Raw genomic sequence first — 25,275 nt, forward strand, 5'->3', positions numbered from 1 at the left:
CTCTCGTTCTTGTATGCTGCTCAAACCTTAAATTTTCATGTTGACTTCTCTCATTTTCAAGAGACTTGCATATTCCTGACCAGGTTAGGTGGTGTGATACAGAACAGTTTGGCACCCTGTCTCGTGAGCTGTCTCGCCTGGGTAAGTCCCCAGCCAAGGGAATTCTCATTTTTAAATTTCAAGAGACCATTAATTTTGGTTTTGCTCCATGTGAAGTCATCAGTTTTAGTCTGGCATTAGAGGTCAGGTTGGGTTTCTCCTGCTAGAACAATATGCTCTCATGTAACTTCAGGCAGTAGAAATATTATTTTTCCATTCCAGAACCAGAGTAAAACTGTAAGTCAGATACATTTCTCATAGCAGAGTATGCCCATAACATTTCCCCGAGTCTTGGTCAGATGAATGGTTTTTATTCCTGCTACAATATGGCTTTCTTAGGGAGATGCTTCACATGCAAGTGTGCAAGAGGGTTCAAGTTTTTCTATAGAGCCTCAGTAGCTAGCACATATTAAGGTGAAGAAGTTAAGAGAGATCATCAAGTTATTTACTTTATAAATCATTTTTTCCTCACAGGAAAGTAAGGGTACACCTCATTCCTGAAGAAACAAGAAATACTTGAATGTTGTCCATGCATCAGGAGTAATATGGAATACATTTAAAGGATGCTTTCCTAGCTCAATCCCCTCACTCCCACTCAGCCCTAGCATTTCCCAGGGGGAAGGGCTAGCAGAAAATTCTAGGCGCTTCCCTGAGTTTGATTTAATTTCAGAAGTCCAGACAGCAAAAACCTGAATCAACCACAGTTACAGTGTCCTCATTTTCCCTGCTTCTGAACAGAATAACCCATGTGCTGGGCACCATTGTATTCCAGCATGCGGAAGGATCAGGCAGTGCTGGAGGCCAAAAGCAAAGAGGACACTGAACTGAGCATATTTCTCTGTCAGGTACTAGGCATACACACTTCTAGATGCAGTTAATTTATCTCTGGATGCTAAAGCCACAGTTAGACCAGAAGGATGTAACCCATATGTGCAACGAGCCGAGGACATCTGGGACTTAACTGGAGGATACAATGCCAATTTAACTCCCCCACTTTTGTCTTGGCTTGTTCACACAAGGGTCAAGAACAGAATTTGGCTCTAAAGCATAATATTTATTTACTTCCTTTTAATCTCCCACTCCTTCTGCCTTACTGTCTTCTGCTGCAGCCCCTGCTCTCCACCTTTCTCCTATTTATCTCCAGTCTCTGCAGATTCTTTCAGCTTTTCTCTACTTTTCCTTCTTTGATGCATTCCCAATAGCTTATCTGCCTTAAGTTTGCAATTTTCACCTTCTTTCTTCTGCCCTTTTAGAGGATAGAAGAGTTACCACAGAGATTTTGTGTGTGGGTGTATAACCACTACAGTGTTCAGAGTGAACACCTGCTACATAATGATGGGATGAGGCCAGTTTCAGTATTATCAATTCAGGCTGCCTGCACATCCAGATTGATGTCATTGCACAGGGTCACACATGTAAGGCTTTCTCTACCACTACGAGGAATTGAAATTTACTTTTCAAATAGATAAAATATAGCTTCTGCAGAACCTTAGTATATAATTTGTGCTACCACAGTATTGAGAATTGGATCACACTGCTGGAAACTATTAGCCACCTTCTGACCACATGTTAATGGCTAAGGTAAAAGTAGCTCTCAAGTTTCTTCGGGGACCCACTGAAGTTGGAGGTTTCTAAAGTATGTCTGAAGGGTTTGAAAATCAAGTAATCTCTAGAGCATGTCCCTACTCTGGGAGGTTCTGGAACTGGAGAAAATCTGGAAGATCTGTTGATGATGCAGCTTTTGATGGAGAAGTGGGCAAATGGCTCTTTGGGCGGGCAGAGGGCAGAAGCTGTTCAACTGGGGAATGTGCTGGGAGCACTGGAGAGGGAATGAGAAACGGAGGAGTAGGGTGGGAGCAGGGAGTTACTGCTCTGTCTGAATGGAGCTCGTTTTTTGCTGTAATCAGAGGGATGGCCTCCCTCGGCCTCCTGCTATGAGAGGCATTTCACCTTCCTGTCCCTGCTGAAGGTGCTGGACAGTAGAAGCCACTTACCTGATAACTGCTGCACTGAAGGCTGGTCATGTGTGCTTAATAACTGTGCCTGAATGGTTTCTACTACCCTCTTAAAGCGACGGCTTGGACCTGCGAGGAGAGAAGAGGCACAAGGGGCTGTGAGAGCAATGGGAGCCAAGCCCACACACAAGGCTGCAGGGGAAGGATCACAAGCATCTTCCCTTCAGTCTTGTCCCCAGAAGGGTCCTGACTGTATCTCTGTCCTTCAGCCAAAGGGACTATGGTGTGCTGGACTCAACAGGAAGAAGAATGGCTTTGGGGCTCCTTTTGTAAAGACAGAAAAGGTGAGGAGGTCTGTTTCCTTGTTGCAACCCCTGTGAGGGGCATGTGGTCACCCAGAAGAAAAGGGTGAGTGCATGTTTCAGTCAGAAGGAAGACACTATGGCCTCACAGTGCCCAGCTGAGATTCTGGGACTTTTGAATGAATCAGGGAGCCAGTATCATGAGTTACACCACAACTGGTGCACAGAACAGCCATTTTGACATTAATCATGGCAGTGCCAACTTCACCTCTTTGGGAATCTCCTTCCCTCCCTGCATTTCCATCACTACCAACATAATTTTTGTTCCTGATGTCCTCCTTGCACCTGACCGAATTTTCCTGAGGTTAAGCCAGTTATATTTTTCCCTCTGGCAGAGCAATTTGCTGGCCTCTCTTATCAGCAAGGACCAAGCCAGCTTGCACCCATTTTAGAGCTTTGCCATGGTTACCTGATAAGAGTGTGAAAGTGACAGAGTAGATCCCGTTCTCTTTTTGCGCCTCTCCCCCTTCTGTGTATGTTATGTCCACCTGGAACTTCACTGGCTTCTGGAAGACAGCAGGACCTCCTGTGGACTTATATTCTGCACGGAAACTTGTCTGTGAGATGACACTGTGACTGAGACTTGGGATCTGAAAGAGGTTGGTAGAAGCAGATAGTAGAAACAGTGCTAAAGGGAAAAAACCTGCAAAATTCTGTTTATAACAACACACATTTCCAGAGTAACATTTGCTAGATTTGCTTCTGGTCTTGAATTTTTAATGTACAGTGTTCTTGTGAAACCAGTAACAGCATAGGCTGCTGGGCACCACAGAAGAAAGCACTGCTGCTTACAGGACTGACCTAAATTTAAGGGTGGAATATTAGTGGAATACCAAACACTTATGAATTTACACATGTTGCTCAACTTCATACAGTCAGTCTTCCTTTTCCTACTCATCCACCAGTTTTGAGAAATGCCTTTTGCTGAGCAAAAGGTAGATATTAAGGGAGTGGGCAGAAAAGTCAGTGGGATATAAAACTGAATAAAAAAACCACCTAAGTAGCCTGGTCTGATCTCACACCTGATCCTGATTTGAGCAGGAGACCTCCTGAAGACCTTTCCAACTTCAGTTGCTTGGTGATTCTGTAATGTCAGATAGACATCAGGACACTTGAAGTGCTTGGGACATCCACAGGGAAAGCACACCAGCAAATAACTCACCCAAATTTCTATCAATATGTAAAAGAACTCTGAGAAGCTTTGAGACATCATGCAACATCTGTATATTCAGAACCACAGTGGAATTTCATAACTTTGTAATTTTGAAGCAGTTACCTTTCACACTTTCCTTCAAAATTTAACAACATACTCATATTTATTGCTTCATAAAGGACTAGATTAAAAAAACCCCCAAAAAATTATTTGGAAATCCAGTCTCTAATCTCTAGGAGAAAAACTGCAGATGAGTTCTTTGAGAAGCTGACTTTAAGGGGTTAATTAGCTGGCTATGAAAAGGCATTAAAGTTTAGATGTTGCTGTAAGAGACAATTCACTGATTTTGCACACAAGTCCCTACATCACACCTAAACCACACGTGGGGTACACACAGGATCACCAGTGTAGACAGTAAAACACACTACACCAAAATACAAACCCAAAAGCACAGCCAAATGCATGAAATTGATACAGTAACATGGCTGCTTATAACCAGCCTGGGATGGACACCAGCATCTGATGCCCTCTATGGTAATGCACTTACTCCTTGTGTGCTTGTACAGTAACAAGGGCCACGGCTGATTTTTTGGAAGAAATTCATTGCAGAGTCACAAAGACTAAAATGGAATTCAGTATTTTGTGGAAAAAAAATCAATATAACAAACTATATAAGAAATCAAGTTTCCTTCTTTTAATTCTATTGGAAAATGTCTTATTATGTTGTTGACTACCTTGAATTGAAAAACCTCTTAAATTACCTTTGCTGTCCTGACTTTTTCATCACTGGTACCTCTAGATAATGAGAAAAAGAACTTTCTATAGGAAAAAAAAGACAATTTCCCTCTGCTTTCTTCACATCTGCAACAAATGAAACTCTGCACACTAGAAGAAATGACCCTTCTTTCTGCCATACAGCACTGAAGTGGGGATTTAAGGTAACAAGTGCAGATGTAAGACAGGTCTTTTGTCTGGCTGAAGTAGTGGAGGGCATACCCATCACAGGGAAACCCAATCTGCTGCCCAGCCAGTGACTGTAAGGCTGATTTGACAAAGCAGCAAATCACTGTCTTGATACTGGGCCAGCAGTGTGCTCTACTGCTGTGACATTCCAAACTCTGGCAACCTGGAGGCCTTGCCAAGAAGGCTGAAATCTTTTCTCACCTTAGAGAGCATTATCTACAGTTAGTAATTCACACACAGCCCAGCGCAGGCCACGTAAATTAAATCCACAGAGGATGCTTTTGAAGGAGCGGAGCCCCTGTGCAGTAACATTTGGCACATGGAGTCCTGGAATGACCAGTGAGGGATGCCTCCAAGAGGCAGCTGGGGTGACTCACCGAGAGGAAAGCGTGGACTATATCAGCCTTAATGGAGCTTAATGGTTTGTCCTTAATGACCACAAAAATCTGTTCTTCTTTCTCCAAGTTGATGAAGTTACCGAACCAGGATTTTTTGGCAAGCCTGGTGTGATGAAAAGAAAGAGATGTTTAGAATATGGAACACTATTTCTTATTTCATACATGCCCCTAGCTAGAAAAAATATTAAAAAACACATGAAGAAGTTTTCATGACACTACAGATATGATGGTATTACTACTAATAAGTGGGAAATAGTATCAGAGAACATCCAGAACGACATTTCACTTGGTGAAAACCGATGAAATGACAGACCACACAGCCTAGGTCTGGCAGCATGTGTCACCAACAATGAAAAATCAGGAGCAATGGTAACTCTTCTGACTGAGCCAACATACCAGCAAATACTGCATATATAACATACATATAAATCAGGGGACACATTTCTGGTTTGTCTCCAGGGATGTCTCAATTTCTTGTGACAACATGCAGATCCTGGCAACATAAAGATTTAAGTTCCTTCCCACCCAATTTCAACTCCTTTAGTTCCTTCCCACCCAATTGAATCTCCTTTGGAAAGACGCTTTTCTGAAGGTGTCCTGTACAATCACAAGACCTTGCTTCTTGAGCAAGTTGTAGATTTCACTGGAGGTCCAATCTACCAGTGAGTGAAATGCACAATTACACAAGGCCAGGACAAAGACTGTCCTGTTCTTTTGTCCCATTCAGGGTGTCTATATAGTGTGTGAACTCTGGCCAGCCTATAAAGGAATGAATTTTCAGTATTAAGAAAGGAGATAACAACACCATGCAAGACACAGTTCAGGCTTTCCACTGACAGCAGTCCAGCTCTTCAGTTTGTTCCAGCATCAAATGGTGGTTTCAGCACAAAATGAAATTGCTCTGTTTTTTCACAGGGATCAGCAAATGTTTGATTTTGCCTATTGTTTAACCATTTCAGTGACACTGGCTTTTAAGTTAAATAGGCTAAAGGAAGAATGCAGGGACATGAATGTTAATGAGAGACACTATCCAGACCTGAATGTAGCATCTCTGACAGGCTGTCAGCTGTGAGACACAGCCAAAGACTTGCTGGACTAAACTAAACCCAGGGAAAACCACACTTGAATCAGCCATATTCTAGTAGAAAAGAATTCAGCATGAAAATGTCAGAAATTAAAAGACCTGCCACCAAGAGACTGCCTTTTTCCCCTCTACAGCATACTTTGTAACACCAAATCCAGTCTGCAGTATGACAAGCAACAGGGTGGACATCCATCACTCAGTGGAAGAAGACAATCTCTCCAGACAAGGAGAGATTGCAAAAGGGACCTGCAAAAGGGATCACTACACACCAGTTTTGCAGCAGAGCAATAAACAGCTGGAGCAGGCTGCTAGTAGCTTCACTTTCTGCAGCAAAGTGAGGCAGAGGCAGAGGAAGGACAGAGGCTAAGAGAGAGAGGAGCAAACTAAGACACTAATTTGAAGTCTAGGCCTTCAGGATAAAGAACATAGCTTGACCTCAGCAGTGTCCAGCAATTTGCACTCATTCCCCATCCCAGAGTACTCCATGAATTGTGCAGCTGTGGGCCCACTGCCCATTTAATGCACACAGCAGAAAGACCACAACTGGAAGACTGCTCAGCTGGGTAAATAATGATTTGCTTCATTTACTGCAGGCAACCAAAAATAAGAGTAGAGAAAGATTCACTTGCAATTTGGTTAAAACAGTGCCCCCCACTCAATTAAAGTGGGCTGGAAAACTGTCACTCCCTAAAATATTCATAGGCAGCTGTAAATAAGCCAGTGAGCCAGAGATTAGCAATAGGGAGCAGTAAAGAGAAAGGGCCTCTCATTTAAATGGTCGTTAAGGAGCCAGGGTTAGAGTGAGAAAGAAAATTACATACTAATTAGCTCATGTGTCTCTCACACACCACAACAACTCTGCAAGCCCCTGGAGAGCTGGGGCAATAGCTCCCTGCATGTTAGGGGTCTGTGCTCATTAGTAAATTAGCACCTGGTTATCCATCTAAAACGGCTGCTTGTCTTAGGCTTGGATGTATCATCATCTGAACCAGGGCTGGCTGGATGGACTCCAGGGGCCAAGGGGAAGCATGGGCCTGGGAAAGTGTGCTTATTTAAATGCAGGTCTGCCATCTTAAAATATGGCTTTTCATTTTCGTACTTTCATTAATGGTTTTGCTGGCCCTTCATTTATAGGTCTCTTAACAAGCACAGGTAACAAGGGCCCAGAACATTGGGAGTTTTTTTCCTGCTCAACATGGTCTGGAGCCTCCAGAATCCATCTGGGCTTTTTTCCTTGGTGAGGTTATCACCAGTAATAGCGAGTCTGGAAGATTCACTGCTAGCCTGGGCTATGCTCCAGCTTGTAAATAATTTGAATTCACTAAAATAATTTTGCTGCTGTCACATAAGACAGAATAGATGCCAGTGGCCTCTCCTGTTTCTGTAATGAGCAGAATCAAGACACAGCACACATGCACTGGCTTTCCTCCCCAAAACTGGCAGAACTAGCTGTACTCATACAGCTAGGGAATATGTCCACTAAGAGGAAGGGGCAGTTTTGGAGCAAAATTATATAATAAAGCTTCTTCTCCTCTTAGAGGGCATTAAGTGCTACTAAATTTGGTTTAAAATGTATATGAATCCTCAGTACCCTAAATGACATGCTCTAGCATCTCTCAAGATAGGTTGTAAGCAGAACAAAATGTACTTAAAATTAAGAGTCTTCTCTTACCAAGGCAAACTTCTTAAAGGGGGAGTGAGATAGGAGATATGTGGGGGAGGCTGGGTATGTAGATTACACTAAGGAATCCAATCAGGTGTCCATTTGATGAAAAATCAAAGAAAGTAGCATGAAAATAGAGGCTGGTGCTTTATTACTTCACACCAAATTTCTCACTCCTACAATGTTGTTCCTTTTCCTACTTTTGGAGTGTCTGACCACGTAGCCTTCTGTGTTCCCCCTCTGTCTCTGAGCACATGGATCAGTAACCTCCAGAGGTTTACCTGTCTGGCATAAATAGCAGCATTTCTACTCAAGCAAATGGAGCTTTGCAGGTTTAAAGCAGCTGGAGCTAAGTCTCTTTAAATGTCATCCCCAACACATTTTCTAGGGCTTTTTCACATGAGAAAGAACTGCATTACCAGACATGTCAAAGTGTATTACCTAATCATCAGGTTTGTTAAATGAATGGCAGGCATTGCTGCACCAGACAGAGCTAGGACATGTATTTATCACTCAACCCATGAGGTCAATACAACTCTTGATAAGGATATCTTATTTCTTACAGAAAAGAAGAAAATATGGGAAAAAATAAGATATGTGAAAGTGGGCACTGAGCAACAGACATCTATCATTAAAATATAACCTAGTTCATTATTTTTTATGACTTTTATTATGTTTACTGCAGGGAGCAGCCCAATTGAACTCATTAATTTGGCAATTATACAGAAGAAGAAAAGAGGGCCTTAGGCTTTGACTTGCATCCAAACTGCCTCAAATGACAGGCACTACTTCTCTCCACCAGATTTTAAAGAGTGAGTGGGAAGCAGAGAAGGCAGTAAATTAGCAGCAAAACTTCCACCAACATAGATGCAAGGAAGAGAAAAAATTTAATTCTAAAGGTTTTCTGTTTTAATGGCTTTAAAAACATGTGAGATGAGAGTATTGTATATTTCTGTGATAATGATGTACCAATTTTATGGAATTCTCTCATGCCTCTCTATTAGTAAATGCTCGAAAGTGTTGAAAACACAGTATATTCCATTTTTCTTCCTGGATACCTTTACTAATCCCTACTTCTCTCTCTCCTGAAGTCTTTATCACTCTTTATCCCTCATTCTGCAGCTATACACATACAACGTCCATCTCACACCAGACAAAAGCCAGGTCTGGGGCAAGTTGTGAAGACAATACCATTGTCACCATTTACAAAACTTTCAGCTCAAAATTCCCATCCAAGACTCATGAATATTTCATACAAGTCTCTTAACAAGAGGCCAAATTGCCTTGGTTGGCACGCTAAGTCTATGGGCATTGGGTGCACAAACACAAGCTGTGAAAATAAAAAGGAATAATTTGGCATCTGTTGCATATTAGGAAGTGTTTGGAGCAGCACTCTGGCAGGGACTTCCAAACCTGCCATGTAGTGATGCACATTTGTGCAGTGAAATGGTTGAAATGTACACTGACTTTTAGGAATGAGCCTGGTGAATATGAAACAGCTTCTCCATGTCCCAGTACTGCTGCCTAGAATTAACACTGCATTTACGCTGGCAGCCAAAGATCCCTCTGAATCATCTTAGCAGAGCCTCCTGCATGCTATCCTGAGGATGCAAACTCTCCTGTACTAAAAGGAAAACTTTTTGGTGCACAGTTAGTGACAGTGTAAGCCAGTGATTGGCCTCTCCAGTCCCAAAGAGTGATCTGCTTGACAACCAAACGAATGAAGAGAGAAGAAACATGTTACAAACCCAGCAAATTCAGCAAGCTGTGAGAAAACGAGGTGGTTACTGGGAGACTGTTTCATCCTCTGTTGACCCCCCCTGCCATTACTGAGGTATAGATTTTATGCAGGGTCCTCATCAAAAAAATAATTTCACATCTCTATCCCAGCCACAGGACAACAGGTTGCAAACAGATACTGATCCAGTACAGAAATATGTTAGCTTATGACATTCAGGCCAGGAAACAACACTGGTATTTGGTGGAAAAAAAGGCAAAGTACTTACTCTGGGGATGATTCTGGGGTTAAATTAGACATCTCTTCTGGTGTAGGTACTGCTCATGCAAGGACAGCCAAAGAGAAGGAGGGAGAAAAGAAATATGATTCAGTACACCTTCCATTTTCAGCTTGTACATCAATGAAACAATTCTGCACTCACTTGCATTTTGCCCATTGCATCTGCAGGCTAATTCTGACATTTAAGTGCTGGTCATATGTCTCTAGATCTAAGCATCTAAACAAGTGCTGCATTAAGGCTCACTTTACCCTTAGGTCATTAGGCAATCTTGCATTGGCTTCGGTGGTTTCTGGTCCAGACCCAAACACACTGTGCCAATGCAACTCTGCTGCCACTGCCTCACAGCCCAGCTGGACGCAGCTCAGTCACTGCTGCAATTCTCTGCAGTTTCTCTGGCCACCTCAGAGACAGCGGCACTGAACATGACAGCTGAAAATCTCACTATATCATGGCTGTAATCCTCCTTTCCCATGGGATCACATCCCGCTACCCTGGAAAATCACGGGGTGTTGGGATAGCTGCTGGCTGCTGATGTCCAAGGATAAGGCATGTGACTTTGGGTGCCCTTTGCTGGCATGCAAAAAAGCCACCTGGAGCCCGAGGAAGAAAATATTGCACATCTCAACACTCTAGAGACTTAGAAAACTGAAGTAGGCCAGCAGATATGAAACCACTGATTGTATTAAGGAGATTTTCGTACCAATTACCAAAGGAGGCAAAAAAAAAAGCATTAACCAAGATCAAAAAAGCTGTGCTTCAGAAGGACAACTTCAGCCTATTGCCTCTGGCTGTCTTTTTTTCAGCATAAGGCTCAGCCTGTGGCTGTGGAGAGGCAGTGGAGCACAGCCACAGGAGAAATAGCTGAGCCCTAGGTTCACTTGAAGAAACTGAAGACAGATTTTTCTTGTGGTCTAAGAGCCACAACAGGGATAGTAAGAGCTGCATGGCTGGAGTGTGAGGTGGGCTCAGGAGATGCTGATGGAGCAGGGGCAGTGGCACGACAGAGCCTGCTCACATGTGGGTTAGGGCTTGGCTGATGCTATCACTCTCATTTTCCACACCAATATTCAGTCCTTGGTACAGAGAATTTGCAGAGCCACAGAGAGCTACGAAATTCCTGCTCAATTCCCCTCAAACCAGAACCACCCTGCATGTTTGGGTGAGTGCTCACCTTGTAATTTCCGACGATGGAAGCGAGGAGACCCCAGGAAACTATTCTTGATGGAGTTGAGCCGTGTCCTCCAAGGCATTCCTCCAATGCTGGGGCTGGATGGTGGTGTTGGGTTGGGTGTGCCTGCTGGGCTCTCCTTTGGCGTATGAACAGGTGTCCCCTTGGGGGTAGGGAGGGGACTTCCCCTTGGAGAGGGGTGAGGGGTGACCTGTATGATGGGGATAGATTTGGTGCTTGGGTCAGTACTAGAAGGGAGCAATCTAACAGGAGACATAGGGTTGGTCTGCACTTTAGGAACAGCCAGCTGTGGGTTAAAGCCGGCAGCAGGCGAGCGGCCCTGAGCATTCTGCACAGGGTTGTTCTGGGAAGAGGGGGCGCTGGTATTGCTGGCAGGGAGTGGGTTGGATTTAGTAGACTGGAGTGGTTTTTCAGCCAATTTGCTCTTGGATGGCAAAGTCTGCGTCTTTGGGTTGGGCTGAAGTGCTGGCTTTGGTTGGAGTACATGTCCAGGCCTGGAGGCGTTCCTACAAGCATCAGGGTCCAAGGAGACTTGGGGTCGGGGAGAGAAAGGGAGGTCGGAGGTCTGAGGGGGGATGAAGAACTTTCTGATAGGCTACGAGACAGACGCAGAGTGTCCATGCACATCAAAAACAGTGAAATACGCAAAGAGCGGGCGAGCAGAGAAAGGAAAGTCAGAATAAAATCCATCCGAGTCACAAAGATGCACCATGTCACAAGGAGACACAGGAGATGGAGGTGAAGGGGTAGTGGGGGGGAGGGATTTTGCAAAGAAACGAAAACAAACAAACAAACAAAAAACAAAAAAAAGACATGCAGTTAGCTGGGAACACAGCATATTCAACAACAGCAGCAGCGGCAGCAGCAAGAACAACAGTGTCATAACAGGCTTCATCATATTAACCAACCACGTGTCAGCAAAGGAAAACAACAGAAAGAAAAGTACAACAAAGGAACAAGGAAAAAAAAAGAAAGAAAAAAAGAAAAAAAAAGAAAAAAAGGAAAGTAACCAAGAAAAAAAGAAGAGAGAAATGCCATCTCTCTGGGATTGTTCTGATTGCCCTGCAGTGAGAGAAGCACGATGCTGTAGGGAGGTGAGGAAAGGGAAGAAGAATCACTCAAGCCACAGACAAATTGAGATGTGCCAAGAAAGGGACCACCTCTTTCAGGTCCATGTGCCCATATGCAAACCCAGTAGAGAGATGAGACTCAGAACAGGTGTGTGATACATACAGAGGGGCAGGGGATACACACAGTTACTGCACACACCAGTCAGAACCTCTTTCCTTCCTCTTTACCCCTGGCTGGGTAATGCACCAGTTGCAGCCACCCATTGCAGAAAGAGGGGGAAAAGGGAGAGTGTTGCCACCTGGGCACCTAGTCTCTCCCCTGATCTGGAAGGTTAAATTGCTCAGCCTTCACTCGGAAGCTTCAGAGCACACAACACCACAAGAAATATATGAACTCAGATTGGTGTTCGATTTTTAAACTGTTACAGCAAAAACTTCAGTAAGGTCTGGTAAATTTATTTATCTGGGAAGAGATGATACTTTCCATCAGACTTTATGTTTCTCCTCCAACATCCCTCATTGCATTGAAGGATAGCTTGATAATTGGAATTTCTGTCATAAAGTCTCAGCAATATTTGCCATTAAGTCTCAAGTCTAAGAAGAGGGTGAGGGGAGCCATTGTTTTGTAAGACACAGTTTAAAAAGAAAAAAGACAAGCAAAGTTCATAATCCATCGCTGAGGCATAAAAACGGGATTATGATTTTTTTTCCCAAACAGTAACATTTACACATGTTAAGAGGTATTTTGGGAAACCATTCATACTTTGACAGCAAACAGCAATAGACAGACTTGGAAGGGTAGAAGCCTTTTAAGGGATATTAGCAAGCTAAAAATCACATTTAAAACAAAAAAAAATCCTTACAAATCATTGCTATTACCACCTTAGATTACAAATACTGGAATAATTGTTAAAATAGAAATCACTACTCAAGATATTCAGCTTTGGTGTACCCTTTGAACATGAAACCTTCCCTCAAATCTCAGTCCCAGGTGAACACACTCACTAGGGAGCTGCTTCTTGGGTGTGATGGATTAGCACAATGTTGCCATATTTAAAAACTGTAGAAATGTATTTAAGATTTATGTCTTTAGGTTGTTTGCATCAAAGTTTTTAATTAATTAATTACTTCAAGTAATTAAATAATTACTTCAAAGAACATAGGCCACCAAAATTAAAGGAAAATCAGTACATCAAAATATTTGTATTACTATTAGGATTGCAAATTAAACTTAAGTCTGCCATGTTGCTAAATTCTCATTGTCAATGAGCAAGGAAGGAGAAAAGATGAGAAAAGTGTTTAATTTGTGGAAGTCACTATCAGCATCTGACTATTAACTATTTGCAAATGACACCAATGGATAAAACTCAAAGACTGTTAATTGCAAATACTTCCTTGCAATTTTCCTATCTTACATGTATGATGGCTTGAGAAGCAGATTTGAAAGAAATAAAGTATGATTCAATTCCCTCATAAGCCATTAAGAATCTGAAGAGGCACCCTTAATTACCACATATTTAATAATGAAATGAAGAACAAGATTAGGTCTCGATTTTAGCTGGTGCAAAGTGGAACACCATTAGCAAGATCTTGTGAAATTTGACAACTTTCATTTGCTGCTGAATTCAATTCCTCATAGAATTGAACCTAAGCAGTGCAGAAAGTGAAAGGTGTATTTGTTTTTTAAAGTATGTTCTCTTTCAATAATTTAAGGTGCCACTAGAAGCATAGGTAAGGACGTTTAAAAAAAATATGATTTTTATTCCAACATTTCCTTTTAAGCCTCAAATGTGATCTGCATTAATATCGTTATGATCTGCTGAAAATGCCACCTGATTGCTAAATCCCTTTGAAGTATATTTAATCAACTGCCTATTAAGTAATAATGGTAAGATACAGCGACTATGGGATCTTGTCGAACTTATTCTTTGATGTTGTCCTACTGAGATGTCAGAAATTGATCCCAAGAGATCAATTAATGAAATCAAGATTTAGGTTTGCTTCACTGGATGCTTGTTTTGTGCACAAAACTGCTTCCATGCTCTTTCCCAGCACATTTTGCAGTGGCATAAGAGTTCTCAGACCTCTGCTCCATTTCACTGGCAACCAGGAGTCCCAGTGCAGAAGGAAGGAAATGGATTTTCACTGGTCCCTAGGACTTTAAAGACATAGAAGAGACCACAAGAACACTTATGCTGGTTTCAAAACAGGATAACAATTGGCAGGAGCCCAAAATAGGTTTCAGAAAGTAATTCAATCAAGCAAAGTGCTGGAAGCTTTACTAGACTATAAACTTAGAGCTGACTGTGTCTTTATTCACAAGAATTACACAGAATCTTAGGGTGGAACTGCAATTTCAAATACTTGGAATACTGATGTTATCTTCATACAACTGAGACTAAATCCATGGATGTATCCATAGCCCAAGACATGAACTATATCAACTTCTAGTGGGGGATAGCATCTTCTCATGAAGTCATGGGAAGTATCTAGAAATCCTCCAGAGACTCTGGGCCAGACATTTAGGTAACATGCATTGTCACAGCCCAACAGACTTTTTTGGTGAAGTCCAGACTCTTGTTAGGCACTGCAGTCTTAAAGTGACTTAGCTGACCTTTTAAAGCACTAGGAATACTCACTTTTATCCCTAAAGAAGTTAACAAGAAGAGGGAGGTGTCTGTCATTGCATTTAGAAACTGTTATAACTTCACAACAGATGTATTATCAAGCATGTGTCGTACTGGCTGAGTATCAGTATTAGTTGAGTATCAGTATTTAGTTGACTCCATGTTTAAAAAGGGCATGTGAAAGTACCTTGTTTATAGGGATTTGAATGTTTTTCACTCATCCTAGTCAGTCAGCTTCTTACTTTCATTTTAAATCTCCTAGCCCTCAAATTTGTGTAATTTATTTTCTCTGACTTCCTAATATGAGCTATTCTGAGGCAAACAGAAGACAACCAGCATGCTTTGGTGCTTTACTGTGACCTAATTGAAGGCAGCTGTGAAATGGCTCCTGATCATTTGGTCTGAAACCAGGCTATATGCAGACCTCAGCTGGATATGGAGTGTTTAGTCATAGCAATGCTATTCTGTGTGCTAAAGAGACTGAAAAAGGGCAGGGCCACAGTGAGATCCCTGCCAACAGTGCAGGGAACACATAAGAGAAATTCTCCACCTGCATTTGTAAGTAACATTTCCCTCACCACCCATGAAAATTTACAAGCTGCCAAGGAAAAGCAAAACATCCCAGCTAAGAGCCACAGCTCTGGCACAACAGATGTCAAAAAGCATCAAGCATGTGAGTGGATTGGACCAACAGATCTTGAAGCAGCACCACTTACCCTTGGACTGCTGAGAGGACTGGTGGAGAGCCCAGACGATGCTCCGCTGATTGACCGAGACCTGAATGGACACAACAAGGAAAACATCCCTCAGAAAACTCGGACAAGAAACAACCCTGAACACCAGCCACCACAGGCAGAGGCATGAAGTGAGGAGGAGGAGGGAGGCTGTCACTGGAAAAGGACATAATTCTTTCCTTTTCTTTCCTTTCACTATTGTCACGTTTTTCAGTTGTCCCTCCCGCCCCAAATCAAAGAAATGCTGTTGCTCAGGGAGAATACTATAATCCCCTTCAATTAAGGCAGTTGCTACTTTCTTTTTGGTCATCAAGCATATGGAAGCTACTAGGTCTGCTCTGTGCAAATTGAACAGCTCAATTCAAAAGGATGGTGAAGACATTCAAACTTTTGCTAAGAATTCTGTTTTGCACAGTGCTGGCAGTTACAAAATGAGACTTTCTCTGTCACAAGCAACATGGAAAAGCACCATGTGTACAAGGCACAAAGGTAGGGAGTTCTTCCAGATAATAATTAAAACCCCAAGTCCCCTTGTCTCAGGCACACAATCATTTCTTATGTGATGACTTCCCACTGAAATCAAAGATTGCATTGGCTTAGCCCTTTCCAGCTTCTCACAGACGGATTTCACATCTTTGCTCTCCAGTGAGAATTCTTCCTGCTGCATTAAGCAAGCCAGGTCTTCTCTGTGCATAACGAGTTCTGCTTTTGTTGATGACTTCACTAATATCAAAATTACGGCTCAGGTGCCCTCAGAAAGAGACCAGTCAAGGGAGAGTGAACTATCCTATCTGCTGACAAGGTCCCCTACACTGTTAATGGTCTTATGCTCTCCAGCAAAGGCCACCTGTGGAAAATGTCAGCTGCTGATAATAAAATGTGCAAATGTGCTATGCTAAACATGGTGGAAGAGCAGGCAGGCCAGACTGCACAAACATTTCAGCAGAGGAAGTTCCTAGGACGAGGGCTGCCCTGCAGAAAAAACCCCCACACCTTATGTGCGACTGTACATGAGTGAGCCCCAGAGGCAGCTGGCTTCTATCCTTTTTAAATAAAAAGTTGTCTTGAAGACTGAAACATCTTACAGGAGAGAATCTGGCTAAGAAACTATTTATTCAACAACCACCATGCAGCAATATGTCAATATAGCAAAACTACCAATGTTTCCTACCTAAAATAACCTACCTATAACAAGAGCCATGAAAGCAATTATTTGCCTTCAGGCAACAAAGATGAAAAGGTAAAATTCCTGTAGAAAAGCGAGTGTATGACTGTATGTGTTTTAATATGTGTCTGTCTGTGTTACACACATATACATTAAAAACTGATATAGGTCGGATACTTGATGTCAGCTTATACATAAAAATATAAAACAAATTTAGACCAGAAACTGTATCAGTTTACTCTCTCCAGCTGTTGTAGAACAAAACAAAAAAATGGTCTCTAAAATGGTCTCCCAGACATATATTATTAAATAAGTTTGAGTGGCAGAATTCTTTAAAAATAAGTAAATTGCGAAAGAGGAAGTATTTCCAAGGAAAGAATAAGCTACAACTGAACACAATGGCAGGTTCTGTTTTCTCTACTTGTATCCTCTGCCCTGATGGTTTTCTTTGTATCTCACTGCAGTTTGTCCATCACACTAAGTAGATGAAAACCAGAAACTCACTCAGGTTTTTTGCACTTTTTTTGGCCAGATTAAATCTCAGCTAGCACCATGAAAATCTGGGGCACTCACTCTATGCAGAAAATTCCCACTTAGGTTTTTTTCTTGTACCCTGATGTAATCTGCCCATCATAGTGCAGCATTAAAAAATGAGAGGCTCACTCTTGGCATTCTTTTGCACTAGATTATGCCTGAATTTGTACCATCAAGATCTGAGGTACTCATAAAGGTTTATGCAAAGTAATTTTAAGGGGAGAACTGTCTGCTCCACTTTTGAAAGACTACTGTATGTGCCTTTCCTATAAGTGAAGTAGCTGACTGCACCACAGATGTGTCGTGCAGATGGGAAGTCCATTTAGTTAAAATGTTCCTTGCATGAATCATCAGGAAAAGCTTCTTCCAAACCATGAATTACAAGAGGAGTCTATAGATTATTTTGGACAAATGTGGAAGGCATTCAGGTGCCCAGAGATGCAGTTAAACACCAACTTAGAGTTAAAGGAGATGTTTCCACCAACACTTAATTGTGGTGGGAACATCCTCTCTGACACTCACCTGAATTCCAGGACACTTGCTTAAAAGTTCCACTCTGCTATCTCCTTTTTGCAAACAGGTGTTTCCAACAGGCCTGAATTCTCATTTCCCAACCCCATTGCCTCTTATCTTTTTACAAAAATGATCACACACATGGAGGGCAGAATATGGCAGTCCCCACCTCCCAAATCCCAGTTTTATATTGGAAGCAATATTTGAAAAATAGTTGTTGTGTACTGTGCTTTCATCCAGCCTAGGAGCCTGAGGCAGGGGACATAAGAGAGAGTTAGTATGAAATCCTCCTGGAAATGCATTCAGTATCCACATGATTGCTATTGAACAAGATTTATTTCTGCTGCTGATTTATGTGCAAAATATGTAAGAAGTGAAGCAGGCCCTATAGCAAGCTTCAGTTTGTCCACACTGGAAATTGTATATAGGAGCAGTGGAAAGAATTTAAAGAAGCCTGTGTTCAATTTAAGTGTCAGGGTGAAAAGAGAGCTATACATTTTCAGAAGATTTCCTCCTTTACCAGAAAGTGGTAGTACAGGATATGACACAAAGACTGAGGAGATTTTCCTTGCATCTTCCTCAATTTAACAAATCACCCATAATTTACTTTTACAAATGGGATATGATTCTCAAGCTAGCTGAAAAAACTCAGTAGCATGCCCTACTACGTAGTTCTGTACTCCAGTACAAAAAGTGCTAACAAGCAAAAATGACAGATTTGTCCCTCTCATCAAGATCATTTCAGCTAAGCAATGTTGTAATTCAGTCGGTAAAAAAAAACCAATCAATCACATGCACTGCTCCTGTATCTCAGTCAGGTGGACAGAACTGGGACAGGGCCAAAAGAAAGGAATGAAAACATTGTATTATGCTGAAATGCTGTAATAAAAGAATAGGAATTAAAATTTTTAGCCCTCTCACCAGAAAATGAAAGTTTGAGGCCCTACAGGCAGCATTAATATGGCAGACTCTTAAGTCTTATGTGCGGAAAGAGGTACAACATCATCTCCATGGCTATGAAATAAATTTATTTAGTGAAAAGCATTTATTAGTGAGCAACCTCCTAAGAGTCTTTACAGGCATTAAATGTTACTGGAAGTATTAAATCTATAATTATTCCAATAACTTAATACTAAATGCAACAATCCAGGAAACTGTGAACACTGTGTGTGACTCATTTTGCTCTGTGTTTTGCATTCCTGTGTGCATGTGCATTAACTCAATGGAAGTCATCAAAAGGTTGTTGAAAATACAGGCTGGAAAGACAGTGCAGTTGCTCAGATAAAGAACATTCCCTCAAACACTACTGCCAGATTTAGAGACTCCAGAAGAGACTCTTTAGTGACACAGTTGTTTTGACAAGCCTGGAGGGAGGAATTCAAAAACCCCAAAACATAAGGGAGGCAGACCCAAGGTTTAGGAGGGGGAAGATGCAGAGGGCACTCTAAACATAAGGTGGACACCGAGATCATTGCAGGCTATTCCTCCCATTCCACAGACTGACAATAACCTGGAGACAGCTGAGCTATGAAAGAGAGGCAAAGGACTGAAACAAAATGTGTGTGTGTGTGGGCTGGAGTTTGTGGCTGTGATGATTTTATACCTTATTCAATCTATTTGATAATTCAAAGTTTCAAAGTTGAAAGATCCTTCATTTTAAAGCAATTTTGTACTCATTTTAGCCAGCTGCTGTCAAGAGGAAGCCATGCAAGGCCCAGTTCATGTTAGACCAGTGTTCTGAAACTGAGGGGCTTGAATCCAGTTTCCAGCTGGTTTCAGAGAATGCAGAATTTCCTGAGAGGTGCAGTGCTGAGGCCTGACACTGCTGAGGTGCAGACAGACAGAAACAGGAGACAGGAGAGTGCAGCTGGCCTGGTAAGTGCACTGCACATGCAGCACATGTACAGAGCATCTCTCCGTCACCCTTCTCTCAGATCAGTTCCCAAATGCTTTATAAGTGCCCCTGAGAGGACACACCAGTAGAACACAAAGGCTTCACAGCATGAATTTAGTTAACATTTAGGTCAGATTTGGCATTTGTTTCTTCTCTGAATAACCATCTCCTAGAACTTTTTCCTACAATCCAAGGCAAGTTTGATACCCCGTTGCAGTCCCAGCAGAACTTGCTTTCATAGCACAGTTTTACCAGGATGCCGAATACAGCCTCTTAGCTGGTCAAGCTGGAGCCATGCTTCCAAGAAGGGGAGCCTGCAGCATGCATGCAGCGTGCAGTGATGCATCAGACTTGTGTCCCTGGGTGAAATGCCTTAGAAATTTTGAACTGGTTTGATTCCATGTGTGGTTTTGAAAGTCATTCCAGGAAATACCCAGCCAACATGTTATTTGCTTCAAGCATGAATTGGGTGGAATTTGATACTCTTTCCTTGCTCACTCAAAGCAAAAAAATCTAAACTGAAGCTTCAGGGTATGAGACCTCTGACAATGACCTGAATCAACATGCAAGAGGTGAGCAGTCAGGCTGTGTTAAATTTCATCACTCTTACTTTTGGGTGTCTGAAAGGTACAAACTGTGCTTCCTCACCGCCTGATTTGGGGAATATGTATAGAATACCTTGGATGTTCCACTGTCTCACAGTCCCAACCATGCAAATAACACTGTGACAGCTCTGACTGGGAATACTCATGCTTGAGTCAGAATGTCTGCTCATGGTAACAAACACTTGTAAGATGAAGCCTTACAGAGAGCGCAGAGGAAGAGGTGCAGGTGTTGGTAACACACCTCTTCTTCTTTTCAACCCATGCAGACAGTGATGTTGAACAGCACCACCCTCCTTAATTGGCCAATTATACCAAAGTTCCATCTATAAATAGTTTAGAAAAAATTAACAGATATTGAAGCATGCTGCAAACAAGAGAAGTAAATGTTACTGGTGCTAATTAGCTTTCTCAATGTGTACCTTCTCAAGAAGTTTTTACTGTAGTCTGTAGTGATCTGTTACAATGGTTTTATTAAATCATTTATTAATATAATATTCTCCTTCTCTTAAGTATTTATAAATGGAACTTTAATTTGAAGCATGAGTGCATTCTTAGCTGTACCTATACTGCCTTTATTGAAAATACAGAGCTTTGAAGATGTATTTGTCTCTAGGGCCATCTGTTCACCTCTTAAGAAAACATATTCTAAAAAGAGAGGGAATACCCAGCATTTTTTAATAATATGGATGGGATTCAGTTTCATTAAAAAAAAAAAAAAAAGAAAATAAAAGAAAAAGAAGAAAACTGGATAAATTAGGATCCAAATTAACTGGAAAATACCAAACAGATACAAAAGAGCTAAACAGAGAATGAGTTTCTCTCTTAGAAGGTGTCTGGTATCTGCACAGCGTCTGAGGATAGTTTTATGTGCCCACAGACATTGAAATAGAGGGACAAATAAGAGAACAAAAGAAGAACCCAAAAGTAAACTATATGGAGTGTGTCTCCAACATAAAAGCACACAAACACACACAAAAGCACCAAAAATGCTTCTTCCCACATCTCTCTCTCTCTCTCCCTGCTGTAAAGCCTCAGTCACTGAGGTGTATCAACCTGTATTGTGTTTGGAAATTGCAAATGAAAAGTTCCTCTGCAAAGTTACAACAGGTCCCGCAACAGGAATAATCCAAAACTAGAGCTTACCCCAATGGATCAGCACTCGCCATCCTCGGAAAGGGAAAATAAAGAGAGAGGGAGAGAGAGAAAGAAAGAGAGAGGGGTGTGGAGGCAGGTGGAGAGAAGAGTAGGAAAAGCAGAGTGAAATACTGTTCGGAGAACTGAACGATCATAATCATTGCCACCGGTGCCTAAGTCTTTACAGAGACCAGGAACACTAGGGGGACAGTTTAATTGACCAGAAAACAACTTTTGTCCCACTCACATATTGCAGACACATCCAACTTTGGCACTGGGGAATATGGAGAGGCACATACTAAGGCTGCAAAAAAAAATTCCCAGCCAAATCCCAATTAAAGCAGTCAGCGGAGCAATGGGGTTCATACATCAAGCAGCATTTCTTCTCTGCCTCTTACATAAGGCACGGTTATATCACACTGTTATCCAGGAAATTGTTCTTTTTGTCCCCGGTTTGTTCAGTGCAGTGTCCCTCTGTCCCCCAAGCTGGCCTGGTAAGAAGTATTTTTTTTTTTTTGCCACGAATGAACTGTGAAATGTATTGGTTATTAAAGCATGCATTTCTGAGCCAGCTTGGGAGCCCAGGGTACAAGATTGTAGTTCAAGCTGTGAATCTGCTTTGATACTGCCTTATTAGTCATGATGGTCTTATAGTCAGGAATTCAGATCAGCTAGAACGTACCAGCTCAGCAACCCAGCACTTATCTCTGTGGATGCCATCTTGTGCTCCAGGATCTCATTTTTCATTTAAAATAAATTCAGTCTCTGGGTCTTGCAGGTTGCAAAGGAAATCTTTCAAATGTGAATGGAGAATAAATCAATGCTGTGCTGAAAAGGGTCTGAAAAAGCAGTTCTAAAAGCAGACTGAATCTCTGGCATACTGACTTTGAAGGCTAATGACAATTGAAAACATCAGTATTCTTAATTTTTATCTACTAACCAAAGCATTCAAAATGGAAATAGAATTGCCAGGTTATTAAGTTTTCAGGGGTGCAGGTAAACAAACTCAGGAAAATGTCACCACCTTTTCACATTAACAAAGATTAGATTAGAAATAAAAAAACAGTTTGGCGTTATTAAGCCAAATTATTTTCAAGTTGGATGCAACGCTTTTTTTCCTCTCTGTCACTTTCTCTCTCTCATTCTCTCCATTTTCAATAAGAGGCTCCCAAGCTGCCAGAGCTACCTCTGGCTGGGTGAGGAAAATCCATTCGCCACAAGACAGAAATGCCAAATTTAATATATGCCCAGTAGATTTCACAGTTTACTGCTCAGTGCAACTAGCCGTGCCTCCAGTTACATCAACATTGCAAGTGCTGGGCTGAGCCACCAAGGCAGTTTTGAGAACAGTTAAAATGAAAACGTAGTCAGAATAGGACAAAAAAGCTGTTGTGGTATGCATTGATAGAGAAGTGGAAAGAAGCATTAGAGTAAGTTCTTTTTCATGTGTTTGAGTGACACTCCATTTATATTTCAGCCTGTGGAGTGCAAATTTGGGTCTAGAGAGATCTAATTCATATAGATATATATATAAATATTTATATACACACAAATATATGTCTATATTTAGGAACAAATGCTGTCCTCAATTGTACCTGAACCAATCTGTCTACAGTGATGTAACTGAGAAGAGCAAATTGACACCCATTGTATATACTGGAACCTGTGTGTATATTTATACAGAAAATACACCCATATGCACACATGCAGAATAGTCAAATGTAAATAGAATGGGTGCAAGAAGGTTCAATAATGTTTCTTTCAAGTCATTTTCCCAACAGGGAAGGCACTGAAGAGGTTAACAAAGAGAATGGAAAGCAAATTGACAATAGGGTAAAGGAAAGGGGGAATGAGGTTTAAAAAAAAAATGAACAATCCCAGGACACAAGAGACCCAGAAGCGCAGACATGTGCATTCCCTATAATACTGAAGCAAGTGAACTACGGAGCTGCAGCAACCCAGATACAGAAGAAGAGAAGCACTGAAAGAGGGTGTGAAAGAAAGTCAGAAAGAAAAAGAAAAAGAAAGGGACAGTGGCCTCAGCTACTAAGACAACCATGTGCATCTAGAGGGAAGGGACCCTTAAAGATGCAGTATTCCTTTAAAAAAGGTACCATAAAATTGGACAATTAAACACTGAACAAAAATTTAATGGCCACCCTGATTTATGTGACCCCATATTGCTGGAGTCCTCTTTGCTGCCTACCCCTTCCTTTCATGTGGTTGTGCACAGATCTAGAATCCAGGTTCTCTCACATTCCCACCACTGAGGTCCTTCATTTGAACACTTAGAAGTGGGAGGGAGGTAAGATCAATTCAGCCTGGTCCTTGAATGAGCAGGACTGTGGGTAATCCTCATGCAGTGCTCTAACCTTCTCCTCCTGTTTTCTGAAAAATACCACCTTTGAGAGGGAACACAAAATGCCAATGTGGATTTAAGAAATTCCCACAGAAGATACAGAAGTGTCATTTCTTCTGCTCCTAACACAGTTGCAGCAGCTGCCAGAGAAGGACAGAGGGACAAGGAATGGTGCTCAGAACATCTGAAAGACTGCTCTCCTGTCACAGATAAAATTTCTGCATCTCTTTTACTGGATCTGATTCCTAATTACTATGAAAAAGCTCATCTTTGGAGTAACCTTAAACTAACTTTTAATGCAAGAAGTGCCACATGCTCAAGAGCAGAACTTACATATAGGGATTATCAGAGAAAGGAACAGGAATTTCCATGTCTACGCTAACAGTCCAGGAAAGCCCAGCCACTAAAGGCTGTATAACCACTACTTCTTCATGGCTGTGGAACTACAAGGTTGCTAACAACCCAGGTCCAATCCAATGCTTGTTGGTGTTTTGGCATCTTAGAGAGGGTGCTTTACACGAGGCACAATCTCTCCTGCAGATGCACAATGTTCCTCACTGTGGCAGGTTCAGGACTTGAAACATTGACCACAAAAGACTGTCTCAGACTGCAAAAGGCCAAAACAGTCCCTCACACATCCTGCAAATCTCCTGAGGCTTAAAGGCCACCTTTATCTCTATACAGAAATAATTCTATGAAAAGGGGAAATGGAAATAAGAATGGTTTGCAAAGTCCATTGGTTCCTTTAAGGAAGCCATTGCTTCTCCCTTTTTGAACCATATGCCACACATAACCTTTGGGTAAGCTAAGTGTTTGTCCAAAATGTATAAGGATTACATTTTGATGAAGAGTTATCCTTTGGGATGCCAGTTTTCAACACAGAGAAAAATTCTCTTCCTCTGAGACCAAAAGTTTAGAAACAACATGTACACTAAAAACCTTCACAAAAGTATGAACTTTTTTTTTTGTTTTCATGGACCCACATAAGTCTACCTAAAGTCTGTAAATGTGGTGGCCTACCTGTCTTCCATTGTGCTTCTGTTGACAGTTGGGAGTTACCCTTTCTGTTGTTCTTCAGCGACTGTCACTTGAACTGCTAGATTAGAATCATCTTCCAAAAACCATGTTTTCAATCACGTTTTCCTCCTGTGTCCTCTGGGGAGTCTTAAAGAGTTTGTCTCTTACCAGAAGCCCTTAATATTTTGTCTATCAGACTGAATTTTAAAGTTTTCTACCACTGTTGTCACTCACTCAGTTGTGCTGATGTTTCTAATGCTCAGAGTGGAACATTCTGGGCTTTCCTAGTGTTTTATATTCCAATCCTTCCCAAAGAAGTCTTAAGCAAATGCATCTTCTGCCCTGGGCAGAACTTCTACTCATGGCAGAACTGAACCAGAAATAGCAGTAGGATGAAATTTAAGTGGGAAATCATTGGTACAGTCCAAGGCTGCATTGGGGATAGCCTCAAATGAATGGGACTGTACAAAAACATACATAGCGTGGAGCTGTAAATATCCCACCCTCTTTGCTTCTCTCTAAAGAGGAAAGAGAGAACAGCTCTGTCCCCACACAGAGAAGGTAAGTACTGCATCTTTAAGGTCTCAGCAGTGAGGTAGAGGAGAGGAACATATTGTCAGTGGTTATACCTTTCTTCTTTGTTGAATTTGGGATTGGCTTCAGAGATATCCAGGCTTTTACTGAACATTGTTTTACTATGGCAGGAACAAAGCGAGAAAACACAGTTACTAGTGTGGAC

At 41.7% G+C, this 25,275-nt stretch overlaps 1 protein-coding gene across 11 annotated transcripts in view; it reads right to left on the bottom strand.

Moving 5' to 3' along the window:
- BRSK2 (BR serine/threonine kinase 2) overlaps nucleotides 1-25,275 on the bottom strand; it is a 305,276-nt gene that overhangs the window by 20,711 nt on the left and 259,290 nt on the right. For 7 of the 11 annotated variants that reach the window (XM_038138589.1, XM_038138587.1, XM_038138585.1 and 4 more), the window contains exons 13-20: nucleotides 25,166-25,231; nucleotides 21,170-21,193; nucleotides 15,298-15,358; nucleotides 10,867-11,074; nucleotides 9,684-9,732; nucleotides 4,910-5,033; nucleotides 2,826-3,006; nucleotides 2,094-2,183 (exon numbers count right to left, since the gene is read on the bottom strand). In XM_038138589.1, the coding sequence (XP_037994517.1) occupies nucleotides 2,094-2,183; nucleotides 2,826-3,006; nucleotides 4,910-5,033; nucleotides 9,684-9,732; nucleotides 10,867-11,074; nucleotides 15,298-15,358; nucleotides 21,170-21,193; nucleotides 25,166-25,231 (803 nt within the window). The remainder of the gene's footprint in view (nucleotides 1-2,093; nucleotides 2,184-2,825; nucleotides 3,007-4,909; nucleotides 5,034-9,683; nucleotides 9,733-10,866; nucleotides 11,075-15,297; nucleotides 15,359-21,169; nucleotides 21,194-25,165; nucleotides 25,232-25,275) is intronic. The other 4 variants (XM_038138588.1, XM_038138590.1, XM_038138591.1 and 1 more) reach the window with 2 other exon arrangements.

Source organism: Motacilla alba, chromosome 5 (genome assembly GCF_015832195.1).
Source record: "Motacilla alba alba isolate MOTALB_02 chromosome 5, Motacilla_alba_V1.0_pri, whole genome shotgun sequence".
In the NCBI taxonomy this organism is placed as follows: Eukaryota; Metazoa; Chordata; class Aves; order Passeriformes; family Motacillidae; genus Motacilla; species Motacilla alba.